Here is a 15824-nt window from a genome sequence, read left to right on the forward strand (position 1 = left end):
ATGGAAGACAATGCATCCTTTTCTTGAAACAGCCACCTCACCCAGCCCCCCCACACACACTCTGCCCCCCTGAGGAAAGCTGGGTGATTTAGTTGGTTGACTGTGGTGATAGAAAAGATTAGGAAGGCTTCAGACTTCTCTACATGGATAACTGTGCTAGTTTTATTTTGGAACGTGTGTTTTTCCTTCCATGAATATCTAAGTAATTTCTAAAGATGTCTTCAGAGTAAATGTGACCTCAGAAGCTTTCTGTGGTTTAATGAAAATTAGTTTATGAACTAAGGCTTAGCTCTGTCATTTGCCATACAGTCAGTTATTTGAGATAATCTTGTATTACTTTGCTAGTGTAATCTCATGATAGTTAATCAAAGTGAAATCTCCTTTTTAAAATAGTTTAGAGGCAGAGAAATCTTCATGATGTACAGAGAAACTTGAAATAAATGCTTATATTTGACTGTAGAATGTTTGTGTTGCGTACTTAACTTGCTTTCTGACATATTCTATGAAGCCCTTGAATTTTCTGGTTGAAGTTTAAGTCTGTAAATACCTTTATATGATTGCGGTTTGAGACTACTGCTTACAGATGAACCTTACCCGTTTTCAATTGCCCTTTTAACTGAATTGACACTCTTCCTAGAAAACTTAAAATTACTACAGTGCATGGAAAAGTGCCTAATAATATTATTTCAAAGATGAAGACTTACTGGAACTTCAAAAACTTCATGGCTGTGACAGTCTAATCACAAGAATCTGTTTTCATACTTGAGGGTGTGTAAGTCACACTGACACAGCTGATGTGAGTGGGTTTTTTTATTTTTTTTACAGCTCATCATCTGAGTGTTTAGATTCTACTCTTAATGTTTTGGCTCGAGCTCTGGAGAACAACAAAGAAAATCCTGAAATTTGGTGTCACTATCTCAGACTCTTCTCAAAAAGAGGAACCAGGGAGGAGATACAAGAAATGTGTGAAACAGCAGTGGAATATGCTGCTTCTTATCAAATCTGGTGGACAGTAAGTTAAAAGTATATGTGAAGTTTTCATGTAAGCACATGTTTTTCTACTGTAGAAGACCAATGTGTATGATGGGCAAGTGTGAAATGAAAAACTATAGATGTTTTAAAACTGAAGTTTCTCAGAAAATTAAGGGATTCTAGGTTCTGTATGCTGAGTATTTGTAAAAAATCATTACTCTTCCTCAGATTATAAGTTATTTAAAATAAAGATGTAACATTTTTTGTTACTTAAGCTTGTGAAATTTAACTTAAATAATATTTGAGCAGGTTTACTTGAAGTTCAGTGTGAAAGTGTGGTGTGAAGGGGGGTGATGTGGCTCAAAGATGGTGAAAGACATCACCTGAAGTTTGTGATTCTTGCAATTTTGAAGTTTACCCTGAAGCTTTACTAGTATGATGATGATGGATTATTTTTCTCTAGTTTTTGAATCTGGAGAATTCCTTTGATGGAAAAGACTATGTATGTGGGAGGATGCTACAGTTCCTAATAGAAGCATCAGGGAGAGAAGAAAATCCCAATCTCGTGTCATTTCAGCTGCTGGAGACTCTTCTGTACAGGGTTCACCTAAGTCTTTTTACGGGAAGACATCAGAATGCGCTTGTTCTGCTGCAGGTAACTGCCGGGCAACCACCCCGGGACACTTGTCTGCTTTGAGTTACGATGCCATTGTAAAATTTGAATATACCTTTGGCCTTTTTGTTGTCTATTTTGCTTTGCTTGTGTAGCTAATAGTTTAGGCCACTAAGTCTCAAAATAATTCCCAGGGAATTGCTTTACTTGATTTCTGGTAAGCTGCAGAACACTTTCTGGGAATAATGTATTGCCTCAAATGTTTATTGCTACAGAAATTATCAAACCAGTTCTTGGGAAAGAGCGTAGTTCGTTATCTAACAGTATTGCCCTGCTCTGAAATGAGGAGACTGTTATGAGACTCCATTGATCTAGGAATTATGTCGGGATTTTATTCTGACTGTAGAAAGAGTTTAGGTCACTGTTACTGTTCTGCAGACAGTAGTATTGGATGAAGGTGAGAAACAGTGCTGACATCAGCTCCTACTAGGAGTGGGAGCCACTGTAGCTTCAGTTGCAAGTTTTTTCATTCCTAACAGCAGGTGGCACCTGTTGCTTGCTACACCCTAAAATATTTTTCTCGGTTACGTAGTTTAAGGCTATAATGCTTTTTTTTCTAGCTCCAGTTTGAATAGAAAAGTGTAATGCTTTGATTTCCTCCAAAAGCTCTTCTAAACACATCACTGTTAATGAGTGGAGCTATAAATGCTTGACTGAACAAAAATGGAGACAAAAATTCAGTTTGTGTTAAATTGACATGGAAATACAAATAGGGGAGAATACCATGGCTTGATTTCCCTTATCTTTCCCCAGAGCATTATTACAAACCAAATACTTTTTATTGTGATCTTTTTAAAAAAATACTTGTCTAAAGTGAAAGATTGAAAACTGAAAAGATTGTCTTGGGGAGAAGTTATTTATTAATTGTATTCGGGAAGATAATTTCTAAGTAAATGCTGCTTCATAGCAAGTAGTAATGTGTCTCTGAAAACTGGGAAGCAAACTTTAGGAAATAAATATTTTGAAGGGTGAATAAGTGAAATGTCTTTGAAACTTCAGGTTTTTTCTGATTACAGGGCAAGTGCCATCCTGAATTCAGCTCTAATTTGCAAGCACTCTTGTTCTCTTGAAAATGCCTTCCTTGTTAGTACTGCATTTATCCAGAAAAACATTGGCACTACTCTAGCCATGAGATTCCATTCTGGTTTAGGAGCAATTCTGTTTAGACTTTTTCTAATTGCATGCCGTAATGATTTCATTTGGGATCTGCCAATTCAGCTGGCCTATTCTAGCTTTGTATATGACTGGTAGGAAAACTTTAAGCTGTATTCTTGTTCTCAGTGTTTCCAACACAGGTTTTTTTTAAACAGTATGTGTAGTGATGGTGGTGCTTTTGATAAACGTGGGTAGCTGTAACTTAGTAGATGTGTAACTAGGAACTAATAAAAAATCCACCCCAAACCAACAGCTAAAAACCCACCCAAACACACAAAACCCAGTGGGATACAGCAAGCTGGATCCAACTTGCAGATGAGTTATCTGTACTAATTTGTTACTTCTATGCAATTTGTAACTAATTTGTTACTTCTATGCAACTAGAAGTAGTTGTCCAAGAGTTAATCATAAGGGAGCATGTTGGGAGATGTATGTTTTGAAAGTCGGTCTGGGTTCACTTCTCAAAACGATCTTCTACAGCTTTTCTAAACCTGTTACTAGAACTCGTGCATGTGATTTGAATGCTGTCATACACTTTTATATGCCAAATAGAATCATCTTTGAGATAAAGAATTAGTTTGTGTCTTCTCTATGGAAATGATTTGAGAATATTCAAACTTTGCCTGTTTCCTCTCCTCATTTTTAAGTCAGAAAGACTTTATGGTTGAAATACAATACACTATTTCTTTTAACTGTTACAGAATGCTTTAAAAACGACAAATGAAAAGATAATATCAGAACACCTTACTTCAAGTGACCGTTGCTTGGCTTGGCTGGCTTACATACATCTAACTGAATTTGGCATTCTCCCAGTCAAGTTCTATGATCCAGCTAATGTCAGTCCTTCGAGGATCATGATCAAAGAGCCATTTTTGATGTCATGGCAAACAATTCAGGATGTCAAGACTGATCCTGATGTGCTGTTAGCTATGTTTGAAGGTAAGACTAAGGTGGTAAATTAATTAATATGTTATTCTTTGTAAATCAAGAAATACCAAAATTTTTGGAATTTCAAGTCAGTGCAGCGTTGCTGATGACTGTGTTAAGCCATAGGGATTAATCCAGTGAATAGTTCATCTTCATTTGGACAGAGTAGTGAGGAAAGTCTGTGTCCTTGGGTACTCAGCACACACGACGAGTTTTTCATCTGTGGTTCAAAGCAATAGTTTTTTTCTCCTAAGTATTATATTCTTGTAAGATTAAGACCAGGGACTTGTGATAGTATGACACTACTAATTTTCTTGGGCTTATGCAACCGTAAAGGCAGACTTAATTTGTCACTCTTCATCCATGAAATACAATGTGTCTATTGGAAAATTACTTTCCTGGAATATTAGTCTGCTTATGTAGAGGGAGAACAATGCATATGTCTGTATTCATTCAAAGTTTAAGTAAACTATGTAACTTGAAAAAACCCAAAGATGATGCTAGAAGAAACCGAATTTTTGACTTGGGCTGTCAGAGGTGGACTTCATGATAGCATTGTGTGTCAGTACATTGCATGTTAGCCAGCAGCAATGTTGAACTGCCACTGAGAATCTATCAAGTGCTGCAGGTGGTAATGCAGTGTGAAAATAACCAAGGATAGATTGAGTAGCCCAACTGTGGGAATGAAGGCAGTCCAGCCCTGGTCATGAGGTGTTCACTGTGGGGTAATTTTTTATTATGGTAAGAAAAAAAACAAATCCTATGTTGGCTTTTGTCTCTAGCTTTCAGCAGCTATGCTGGAAGTCCTGGGATGTAGCTTTAAGTAAAGTAATACCCTGTTACCTGTAATGTGGCTTGAACATTTCATTTATAGGATGTTTCCTGTTTTGTCAACGAATAAGGATTGAAACTATGAAAGGCTTCTGTCTTTGCACTCTGGTGGTGTTTGCTCATCTTAAGAAAGCTTTTCCATTTTCCTAGTAGCTTAAAGTAGCACACTCAGAAATGCCTTTCCACACTTAGATATACTACTATGTTAAATGAGCCTTTTTATTACGTCTTCAAGTAACTTTGTTTGAGGTGTAAAGTTTTGATTTTATTTCTCTGTTTTGAAGATGCGATCAAAACATGTACGGATGAAAGCCTTGAGGCTGACAGAAGAATAGCTATCTGCTTTCCTCTCTATAGAAACATGATAGCTTTGCTGAAACTTCTAGAAAGGTAAGCTGTTTCAAGACATTTTTAATTAGAATAGTCAGTTCTGCTCTTTTGAGAACTTACCTTAACTTTTCTTTAAGGTGGGAGTCTGCTGCAGAACTTTGTCGATCTTTATTGGAACTCTCCCCTACCAATTGTCAGCTCTTGGAGAGCTTGGCCACCCTGTATTTGCAGATGGAGCAGAGTGACAATGCCTACAAAGTGTGGAGTGAAGCTTTTGAGAAGAATCCTCAGAATGCAGAAATTTTTTATCAGTTGTGTAAATTCCTTGTTTCACAGGTAATGCTTCACAAGTCGTTTTGTTGGTCTGCTGGCTTTATAAACTTGGGTTTTTCTGTTTTATTTCAAACACTTTGATCCTCATATTTTTGTAATGTCTGGTACTTGTTTATATAGATGGGAAAGTAGAATTGGCAGGATTAGTGATGTGATTAAATATAATCAAAGGAATCATAAATTTAGATAGAATTATTATCTAACAGTGTTAATTTCTTTAGAGCAAACAGTGTAATGTTTTCACCTTTTTTCTGCTACTTCTGTGACTGATCCAATGAGACAATTAGGACAATGGACCATTGCAGAGATAAGAAATGCTACTTGTTAATTACTGTGCTTAAGTGGTTCTTGTCATTTTGAGGTTGATGTCTGATTTCACTTTCTTCTTTTTAAAAAATAAAACCCCAAAACAGGAAAGGTCAAGCAGTATTCTTCCACTGTTGCAAGATTTTGTGGCAGCTTTCTTTGAGAGTACATGCCAACAACATGGTCCCATGGATCTCTTAAGGTACACTTAGAATATTTTCTTCTATTTAATCTTTGGTAATACTTGTATTGTCTTTGAGGGTGAGGGGAAGGAAAGAAGTCTATAAAACTTTGAAACTGAACTGTCTTTAGCTTGTCATGTTGTTCTAACTCTTCAGTGAATTGTTATTTGGTATTTTACAAGATTTATACTTACTGTTTGTGGATATGTGCTAAATTGTAAAACCAGAAGCATTTAAAGATAAAGCAAACTTCATGTCTGGATTTGGGAAATGAAAGTCGTGTATGGTGTCTTACTCCCCTTCTGCCAAGCTAGGAGCCTAAAATTACATACATGATGTACTGTATCTAGGCATTTGCAAAAGCAGTAAATCCAGAGGACCAGCATACTATTAATCAGCAGATTATTGTTGCTGAAAACACTCAGGTTTGTATGTAGCCTGCTGATTTTCCACTTGAATTTTAGCACCTAATAGAATTGCTGAAGGTTTAGTGATCACAGACTGGATTGGGTTGCAGGGGAGCTCGAAGATCATCTAGTTCCAACTCTGTGCTATGGACAGGGACACCTTCCACTAGACCAGCTTGCCCAAAGCTCTATCCAGCCTGACCTTGAACACTGCTGCACTGAATACTGTGGGGCATCTACAGCTTCTCTGGGCAACCTGTGCCAGTCTCACCACCCTCACAATAAAGAATTTCTTCCTGATATCTAATCTAAATCTACCTTCCTTCAGTTGAGAGCCGTTCCAGCTTGTCCTATTGCTACATGCCCCTGTACACAGTTCCTCTCCAGATTTCTTTTTGACCCCTTTAGGTACTGACAGGCTGCTCTAAGGTCTTTTGAGACCCTTTTCTCTAGGCTGAAGAAGCCCAACTGTGTCTCAGCCTGTCCTCATAGGCCCTCCTCTGGACTCAGTCCAGCAAAAGTTAAAACAGAGGTCTTAGCCTTCCAAGAAAGACTTCCTATGCCAAGGCTTGTGCAGATGAAGCTTTGAAATGTTTTTGTCTCCATGTTAGGTGTCAGACTTCTATTGGTGTTTACATTAAGTTTGGTACTGGCAGTGCAGCATAGCTGATTTGATATATGTAACTACTTTCCTCAAAGTATTCTGTGTGGGGAGCAGGAATGTTGAGATAAAAAGCAACATTTAATTTTGTATATAATGAGGGAGAAAATGCTTTCTATATTAACTATTGCTGTATTTCCATGTAATGCTTTGTGTATAAATGACATCTGGAAAGAGTTAAACTAAAATCTTGGAAAAGTGTATTTTTTTTAATATATCTCAGGAAGTGGAATTTGTAAGTAAATATTACATCCCTATAGGATTTTTCTGTGTAGAGGGATGTTCTCATTTATTGCTACTTTCTCTTGTAGATATCTCTTGAATTTTCCAATGCCAATTGAATTTACATCACCTCTCTATAAAGAACATCTTACAGATGATGTTGTAAACCAGCAAATCCCATATCTGTGGCAGATCTACTGGTGAGACTTTCAAAAATATTTCTGAGAAACAGCTGTTGGGTTAGGGTAAATTGCCTTTTCAGAACCAGAACATTTATGATTTGCCGAAGGGTGAATCACTTGGGTTCTTTTGATACGTGATCTGTCAGTCCTTAGAGAACCTCCCTGACTGCTGTATGACCGAGGCAATTTTATCAAACGGTGAATTCTATGTAAAATTCTCTGCCTAAGAAATGTTTCAGAAATTCTGTCCTATGGGAACACAGTAATAGGTGTGTTCACAATTTTTTTGCTTCAATTTGCTACTGCTAATAGTGCTTTTCTTTCTTCTGGCTTTCAGTTGTATCTCATTTATTTTAAAATTGGTTTCCTCCATTTTGTTTCACTTTATTTAGCCTTGTCTCCCACCTTCCTTGACTCCCCGTTTCAGCTGTTCATCAACAGACTATAAAAGTTGAAACTAGCTACAGATGCCCCTCCATAGCAAAGCACTACAGCAAAGCCTTTTCTGCAAGAGTGACAGGTCTTCGTATAGACAATTTTTTCCCCTTTTTCCACCCTTCCTTTGGATAGCAGCAGTAACCAGGTTTGGGAAGCAGCAAAGTGTTTGTCATCTCTAACTTATTCCAGTATAACTGTGGTTACTGAGATGTTGACTTCAGCTGTTCACGAAGCTTAGCAAGTTGTGGTCTGGGCTTGCCAGTCCTCACAAGTAGCTGTTTAGCCTTTCAGATAAGTGAAGTAGTAATGATGACAAGACTTTAAACAGCAAGGATTCCTCAGAACTCCTTCAGCACTGTTGCTTATAGTTTCAAATCAGTGGACAACTAATAAACTGGTAAAATAAATGTTTTTTCAAGAAAATCTTTATATAAGGTTTAGATCAAGTTAGCTTAATGTTTTATATTGTCCATTAATATCAATTATGTTTAGGCAACTCTTTGCAAGTTCAATTTTAAGTTTGGTACTTGCACAGTAGAAAATGTTAAAGGCACTTGAGGTCACTGTTCAGGCTAGTTATAAGGGACCTTAACTTATGCTCAGATGCACCTGTATTTTAACACATGCTTCTAAGGAGAAAACCAGTGTTCCTGAAATAAGTGCCTAAATTACTTTCAGAGCTAATAATTGAGTGTTTCTGTAGTTGAGTTTTGCTGCAGTGAGTGCCTAGATATTTGGGCCTATGTGTCTGTCTTTTTTCAGGTACAGAGAACAAGAGACATAAAAGTTCACTTCTACCAAATGAAAATAAGCCAGTTTGAAAACAGGAAAGCCTCAGAGCTCAAGGAGCAGTGTTTTACTTGGAAAGATCATTGTGTGTCTGTACACATGTGCACGTGTGAGCACAAATGTATACACATGCTCTTTTAGAAATTGGTGATTTAATATGTAGTTCTTGGGGGAAGCAGGAGTAGAATCAGGCCCTCTGATTACGTGACCCTAGTCAGGAAGGTCTTGTAAGCAAGGCAGCAGTATCAGCCCTACCTTGTTTTGTGTTTCTATAGTCTTCCTTTTCAAGAGGTTTTTCTTCCCTCCCCTCCCCCACCTTTTTTCACCTGTTACCACACACTTTGAAATAAGGATTGTTCACTGAATCCTGGTCAAAAACATGTCTTTTGTACTTCTGTCTTTGAGGTCCTATATGTCAATCTGACTATGTTTCTTTGAAGAGCTGTGGAACAAAATTTATATGTTTTTTTGACAGTTGTTAGTTAGTATTTTCCCTGGCATGATCAACATATTTCTACCCCATATTCCCAGTAGTATTGTTTCACAACACTAATTTTGTTGCCATGGTCTTGATACCATTTCTCAAGTGTTTTTGATCTGAGTTTGAAATTCTTTTTTCTGGACTTTTCCAAATGGAAACTCAAGACTTGTCTCTGTTCAGTAGCAGTCAGAACATGCCTATTAAAAGGTTAGTAAAAGGATGCTTTACAAGAGTAGATGATGATTCACAATAATTCATTTCTATTTAGGAGTAGAATTTTAAACTGCATAATTTCTGCCTTGTTCCTTATTATGTGTAATTGAGGCTTACACATTTTAAGTTGACTTTATCAGTCAATTACTAGTCTGTAATGATGCTAAACTGAAAACCCTGCTTTTTTCTTGCATCTCAGAATGGGAAGTACTTAATTGTTTCTTACTCTTAATATGTAAGAACGTTCCTTGTTTATGACAAATGAAACTTCTTAACTTTTAATATAAACAGTTTGTGCCAGTCTCTTCATGCAAGTGTCGGTGAAGCACTGGATGCTTATGAAGCAGCTCTGGGGGCAGTGATGCAGCAGGAAACTGTTCAGAACATCTGGCTGGAGTAAGTCCTTAAGGGAGGAAAGTAAATTAATCTCCAAACTACTAAGTGAAGGCTACCAGAACCATCTTTTTTCTTTTTTTTTTCTTCCAGTTACCTTGTTTTTATCAATAGCAAAGTTGTTGGATCCAACAACAAAGTTCAAGAATTCAAGCTTTTTACTGACCTAGTGAACAGATGTCTGGTTACAGTCCCCACACGATACCCAATTCCTTTTAGTACTGCTGATTATTGGACCAATTATGAGTTTCATAATAAGGTAAAAAAAATGTCTGTGGACAGTTTTAATTAAGCAAAGAGATGGATGACCTTTTAGCAGGTACCTGTAATTTACTTGTTCAAAAACAGGATCCTGTAGTATATGAACACCAAGAGCTAAGAAGCAAGTATCTGAGGGGAGTAGTGTTCTGAGCAGAAGACTATTTAGCAGTGACCTTTTGAAGGAAAGATGTGTAAGACAGAAACTTTCTGCAATATCCTTTAATACTGTGAATACAGCTGTTAAGGATAATATATTCATTCCTACAGAAAAGCAAGAGGCGTCTGCACAACTGTAGCACTGGCAGATGGAAACAGTATTTAAGCTGTCAGTTTTGATCATAGAAATTACAGTGGTTGAAAAACAGAGGAAATAAAGTAGTAGGGGTATAAACATGTTGAGTACTTACCCAGACAAGTAAAACTTAGAGAAATCCTGGTCCCATGTTGCTAACATCCAGTGTATTTCTCCTTACTCATTAAATGGTGGGCAGAAGAACTAAAATACATAGTGTTAGCAACTTGATACTTACTTTTTATTATACAGATTGATTTCTGTACCCTTGGGGGTAAGGTTTGTAGCTATATGGTTTGTAGGTAGTAACTCAGTTTAGTCACAATGTTCATAGTTTGTAATTCCATTATTCTTAGCACAATTAGACAGCTATAAAGTGGATTAATGTTTATAATTCAAATTCTACAGGTAATTCTTTTTTATTTGAGCTGCATTCCAAAATCTCAACATTCCAAAACCTTGGAACGGTTTTGTTCTACCATGCCTGCTAATCCTGGACTTGCACTGAGGTATGTAAAAATACTTGCAGTCAAGACAAAAAAGGTGGTTCACAAAATGTTTGTGCAAGACATGCATGTTTTGCTTTCTACTACAAAAATAAAACTTTTCCTCTATTATTGCATGTTGCTTGAGGTACCTTGTGCCTTCTGACATGGTCTCAATCTTTCTTGTATTTGACAGGGTTCTGTTCTATCTACAGGAAGGTTATAATGGTACAGGAATGAACTGTGTTGTGTATGAGTACAAATGTTCAAAATTTCAAGTGTGTAGAGAAATGTCATATATATATGTTAAAATTTTAGTTTCTTAAGGGTGTATTGAAAGTATAGTTCCAACATAGACCAAAATGGGTATACCAGTGTATAACAGTGCTACCTTAAGGCTTAACTTGCCATTTATTTAGGAAAGATAAACCATTCTAATTTTGAAAAAATCTTATTGGAAACAAAACCAGTTAATGTAAGTATCACACTGATTCTTATTTGAACAGTATTTCAAAATGTCCTCTTTCAGGATTAGAGTCCATGTTTTACCATATTCAGCTGAAGGTTTGACTGAATTTTGAAAAGTCCCCAAACACTTACTGCTAGTCATCAACACTCAACCCAAAGAATCCAAAGCAAGACTTGAAATAAATGTGTGTGATTGGGGGCGTGGGGGGAGTGTGACACACCTGCCTTTGGCACATGAAGTTGAATGGCTGCATTTTAAACCAAGTTGCGATTCTGTCTAGATGGAACTTGCAGCTTCCTTAGACAATGTTGATACTACATGAAATGGGTGAGCAGAACTGACTGAACAGTATCTCCTAGTCACATGGCTCCGAAACTCATTAGCCTCCTTTCAAATATACTGTTACCCTGTGCATGCTAAAAATTGATCTTGGACTCTGTTAAGATTATCTTTTCTCTCTGATTTCACACTTAGTTGTTCTCTGAAAGTGCATCTTAACTTTCTTGTTCTGAGAGCGTGTTCAGTCACGTATTGTTTTTGGTGGCTTGGGGATTTTCCTACTTGTGACTCTTGGCTTAGATTAGGTAGAATATATTTTGTGTAATGTGTTTGTATCTTTGGATTGCTTTTCTATTCCCAGTGATTAGAGCAGTGTTCCTTTCTCATAAATGCCTTTTACAGACTGCTTCTGCAATACTGGGAGGAGAGCAATGTCCAAATTCTGAAACTGCAAGCCAAGATGTTTACGTATAATATCCCAACATGCCTGGCCATCTGGAAAATGTAATGCAACAGTCATACATCTGTTTTCATAGATATTGCTTTTGTGTTTTAAGGTTTACATCACAAAGGTAAATCTGAAACGTCCTTCCAATTGGGCTTGTACTGGAAGTCTCTCTTTCATTAGCTTCTTATTTAAACAGTAACTGTTACAACAGACAGAGGTAATGTCACTTCTTTAAAATGAGACAGGGAATTTCACTCTTGGGGAAACTCATGTGAATGGATACTTAGCAGATAAATACGAATGATGTGTTTACAAGTTGCCTTTTTAATTCAACTATTGACTTCTGTCTCCCCCTCTCTACCCTCCCCTTTATATATCACAATAGCAGTAATCTCCATTATCCAGTGATGCTGAACTGATCTTTTTCTTCAGTGTTTGTTCATAATGGGGAACTACTGAAATGTCTTGCTCATGTAAGGTTATTTTAAAAAATGGCTATTTTTGTCTTCTCACTGTAGAGTAACATCATTGGAAGTTAGTCAGTTTCTTCTCAAGGAATTTGTAATTCCATTCCACAGTCAGTATTCTGCCACTAATGGCATTTACAATTATTCAAGAATAAATATTTGTATATATTTCTCTTCCTCAGAGCCATTGCTGCCGAATGCTTTCTAATGGGACAAAGAGAAGTAAGTCTATACAGCCTACTAAAATAAGTAATTATAACCTTCTGTTAAACTGTTATTCCTTGGCTTTATCCAAAGCAGTTTTGATCTCTTAAACCTGAGATTTCTAGAGTTGAAAAACCGTGAATAAGCAATGTAGCATTTGCCTCAATTGTGAGAAATATCTTTGGTAATCAAGGTATAACAGGTTAGATCATGGGTGCTTGAGCATACTGGTTCTGTGCATCTTTCCCTTACCAAGGGGGTCGATACCCTTCTCCCACTCCTGGTGGGTTGTTTTTTTATCTGTTTAATTAGGTGGAGATTGCTAGCACTTAAAATACAGTAGAGGGAAGGAAGAATTGTTGTGTTGGAAGGTGCTAACAGTTATCTTGACAAGTAGTTGGTAGGGTGGGTCTGCCAAGCCAACATATGTAGAGAGTTCTTGACCCCAAAGACATCAATTTTTTTACATAATAAAAAAAATAAACCCACCGTAACTTACTGGTATTTTGGAGTGGGAATTATTTTTATCACTTCATTTAAAAATACAAGAGTGATTTGGCACAGCAACTGAGTCGCTTTTCAGTTCAAACAGGATGGATGTACCTGGCATTGTTGCTATCACCTTCAAAATGCTCTTCTGCTTGTGGAAAGATGCTGTGTACTGGGGTATCACAAGGCCCTGGGTTTGTGACTCTCCACTTGCATATGGTGTTTTTGAGATACTTCTGTTATATCTTATTTTGTGTCATTCTTGTAGTGGCTGATTCTCAGCATCGTTGTTTTCTGTCAGTAGTCTTCTTTTGAAATGGTATTAAAGCTTTAACTGATCTATAATGGGAAGCATGGCTATTGTTAGGCTTACATATGAAATCTTTTCTTTCCTTTTCTGCTGTCTCCTAGAATGTTTAAAAAGAGCAACCCCCAAGCAGACATGTATTTGGTTTGTAAGATCAAATAGTTCAAAGTCAGGAGATATCAAAGGCATGGCAGCCTATTCAACCTCAATTCTGTCTCTGTATTGATGGTTTGGTGTAATCTGTAAGTAGTCACAGATCCCTGCTTCAGTCATTGTGCTAGATGGACTACATTTTAAGGCATTGCCTATACAGAGGCTGATGACTTAAGATCGCTGCTTTGTTTGGCTGGAAAGTTTAAAAACAAAAAAAAAGATTTCAAACGAATCAAAAAGAGCGTCCTTAAAGAAAATGAGCCAATTAAAATGAAGGGATATGTAAAAGCATTGTAGCTGGATTACACCCAGAAGAAATCTTGTGGCTTTCTTCTGCAACCACCTGACGAACTATACAGTGTGGAGTAAAATCACTTGGGTAGATACAGTCCAGTTGTCTTTTCTTTGGGTTGAGGTGGGGGGTAGGGAGGGCTTAGTCTGCAACGTAGTGAGCACTTACTGCTTATGCAAATCAGTGACTGTTCCAGATAGCTCTGGATTTTCTAGTAAACAAGTAGCATAGTGTTCTAGAATTGAGCTGTGTCTCAAGAGTCTTGATTTCCTGTTGCTGGTGAACCTGTCACTCCAGAGGTCATGTAAAGGTTTGCTAATAGAATATAGAAATGGGCATTTAAAGTATTTAAAATACCAACAAATACTTCTCCTAATGACTTCCTGATTAAAGTTGGTACTCTAAATATCAATAGTTGAAGGAGACTTGGGTAAATACTTGTAATAAATGTTTTGGTCCTCTCTCTTCAACCATACAATGGTAAAACCGTTGTTTCATTTTAAAGGTTTGCAAAGACACATACTGATTGTTAAAGCATAGATAGATGCTAAAGGAAAAAAGCCTATGAAACAGTTATTTTCATTGCAGGGCTGCTATGCAATAAGCAAGACCTTGAGACTACATATTGAGTGGTGAAAGAGAAATATTCAGTAATCTGCTTCATTCCCTAAGAGTGTTCCATCCTGTGCAATGAATGAGGCAAGAGTCTTGTGAAGAAAAATAGAATGTCCTCATGAGTTAATCATGTGCATACAAGGGTCAGAATTAAGGTCAGATGTAAACTTGCCTTTGCTTTTAGTAGCAATTCAATGCTTCACTTTCGAATTTTTTTTAAAGAACAGATTTTTAAAATTATTGTATGATATTTTTGTGCTTCAGATCTCATTTTTGAGTGCATGAAATTGTGCTCATTTTTATTTTACAGGTCCATCATTTATATCAGAGAGCCCTTCAGAAGTTACCTCTATGTGCAACACTGTGGAAAGATGTAATGTTTTCTCCTTATGATTCAGTTTGAGGTTTCATTATAAATTTTCTGCATATCCCATATCCATAGATGTGGTGATGCTCAGGCTCTGGCTAAATCTTATATCTGCTTCCCCATCTCTTTCAGCAACTCTTGTTTGAAGCATCAGGAGGAGGTAAAACTGATAACCTGAGAAAACTAGTTTCCAAGTGCCAAGAGGTTGGAGTCAGCCTAGATGAGCTTTTAAATTTAAACACTTTAAGAACAGAAAGCAAGAATCACTGAACGCTGGGTACGGTCAGCCATAAGTCCTATTAAATGCCAAAATCAGTTGAATGAGTCTACAGGCTGATTCATTCCTAAGATCTGTGTAAGGCAGATGAGTATTGCTGAGCATATCAAGTCTCCGGTCTGCTTCCCTTGAACCTGAAAACAATTAACATGACCCTCCTCTGGAAAAATGAACTCCCTGTCTGGCCTTGCTTCTGGGCCCTGCCAGATTCTCATAACGTCATCTACGTAAGTATGGTTAATCAAAATGACAGACATTATTTTTTTATGTTTTCTTTTTATTTTCTGTTTTCTTTGTTTTGCTGTTCCTGATTCACTTGACACTCTCGCTGATGCCTGAGAGATCTGTGTTTGGGATTAATTTACTGGGCTGTGTTTACAGTAAAAAGCAAGTAGTCCATTCTGGGTTTTTCCTTTTTTTTAAACCTTTTTTGAGACTTTTTCATTACAGGATTTAAAACAAAAGCAGCCGCTCTTAAGGAAAATGTAACTGCCGTGGCCACAAGTATGCTTCTTGCACTTGAAGGCTCTAAGAGGGTTGCTTACTGCCCTTTTCTGCATTGGACTCACGGCAGAGACTATAAAACTTGAAGATTAAAGAAACTATTGCATATGCCAGTGCATCAGAACCTAAGAGTGGTCAATTATGTGCAATTTTTTGTAAAGAAATTTTAATTTATAATAAAGTTTAACAGTTTAAAGATTAATATTGATCTGTTTTGTATTGGTACTACCTTGTAGTAGTAGAGGTGTTTTTACAGAGATATTTTCAATACAAGCTGACCTTCATAAAAAAAATGTGTTGTCTCCTGTTATTTGATCAGAAGGTAGGCCAGTGTGGTTGAGCTACCTATTGTGATGTAGAATAACTGCATCTCAATGGGCTTTTTCTTGCCTCAGGTACATGTTTGTCCCATAACAGCTG

General features: G+C 37.1%; 1 protein-coding gene across 1 annotated transcript in view; it reads left to right on the forward strand.

The window, feature by feature from the left end:
- The window catches only part of ZFC3H1 (zinc finger C3H1-type containing), a 46169-nt gene extending 30870 nt beyond the window's left edge, over positions 1-15299 (forward strand). Inside the window, exons 22-35 of the mRNA XM_084276019.1 lie at positions 826-1012; positions 1436-1627; positions 3502-3739; positions 4843-4948; positions 5026-5224; positions 5635-5729; positions 7089-7199; positions 9394-9498; positions 9589-9754; positions 10457-10557; positions 11684-11785; positions 12379-12418; positions 14567-14629; positions 14756-15299. Coding sequence (XP_084132145.1) covers positions 826-1012; positions 1436-1627; positions 3502-3739; positions 4843-4948; positions 5026-5224; positions 5635-5729; positions 7089-7199; positions 9394-9498; positions 9589-9754; positions 10457-10557; positions 11684-11785; positions 12379-12418; positions 14567-14629; positions 14756-14893 — 1843 coding nt within the window. The 3' untranslated portion in view covers positions 14894-15299. The remainder of the gene's footprint in view (positions 1-825; positions 1013-1435; positions 1628-3501; positions 3740-4842; positions 4949-5025; positions 5225-5634; positions 5730-7088; positions 7200-9393; positions 9499-9588; positions 9755-10456; positions 10558-11683; positions 11786-12378; positions 12419-14566; positions 14630-14755) is intronic.
- Positions 15300-15824: the final 525 nt, after the last annotated feature.

The sequence above is a fragment of the Gallinula chloropus genome, assembly GCF_964237585.1.
Source record: "Gallinula chloropus genome assembly, chromosome: 1".
NCBI classification, from domain to species: domain Eukaryota; kingdom Metazoa; phylum Chordata; class Aves; order Gruiformes; family Rallidae; genus Gallinula; species Gallinula chloropus.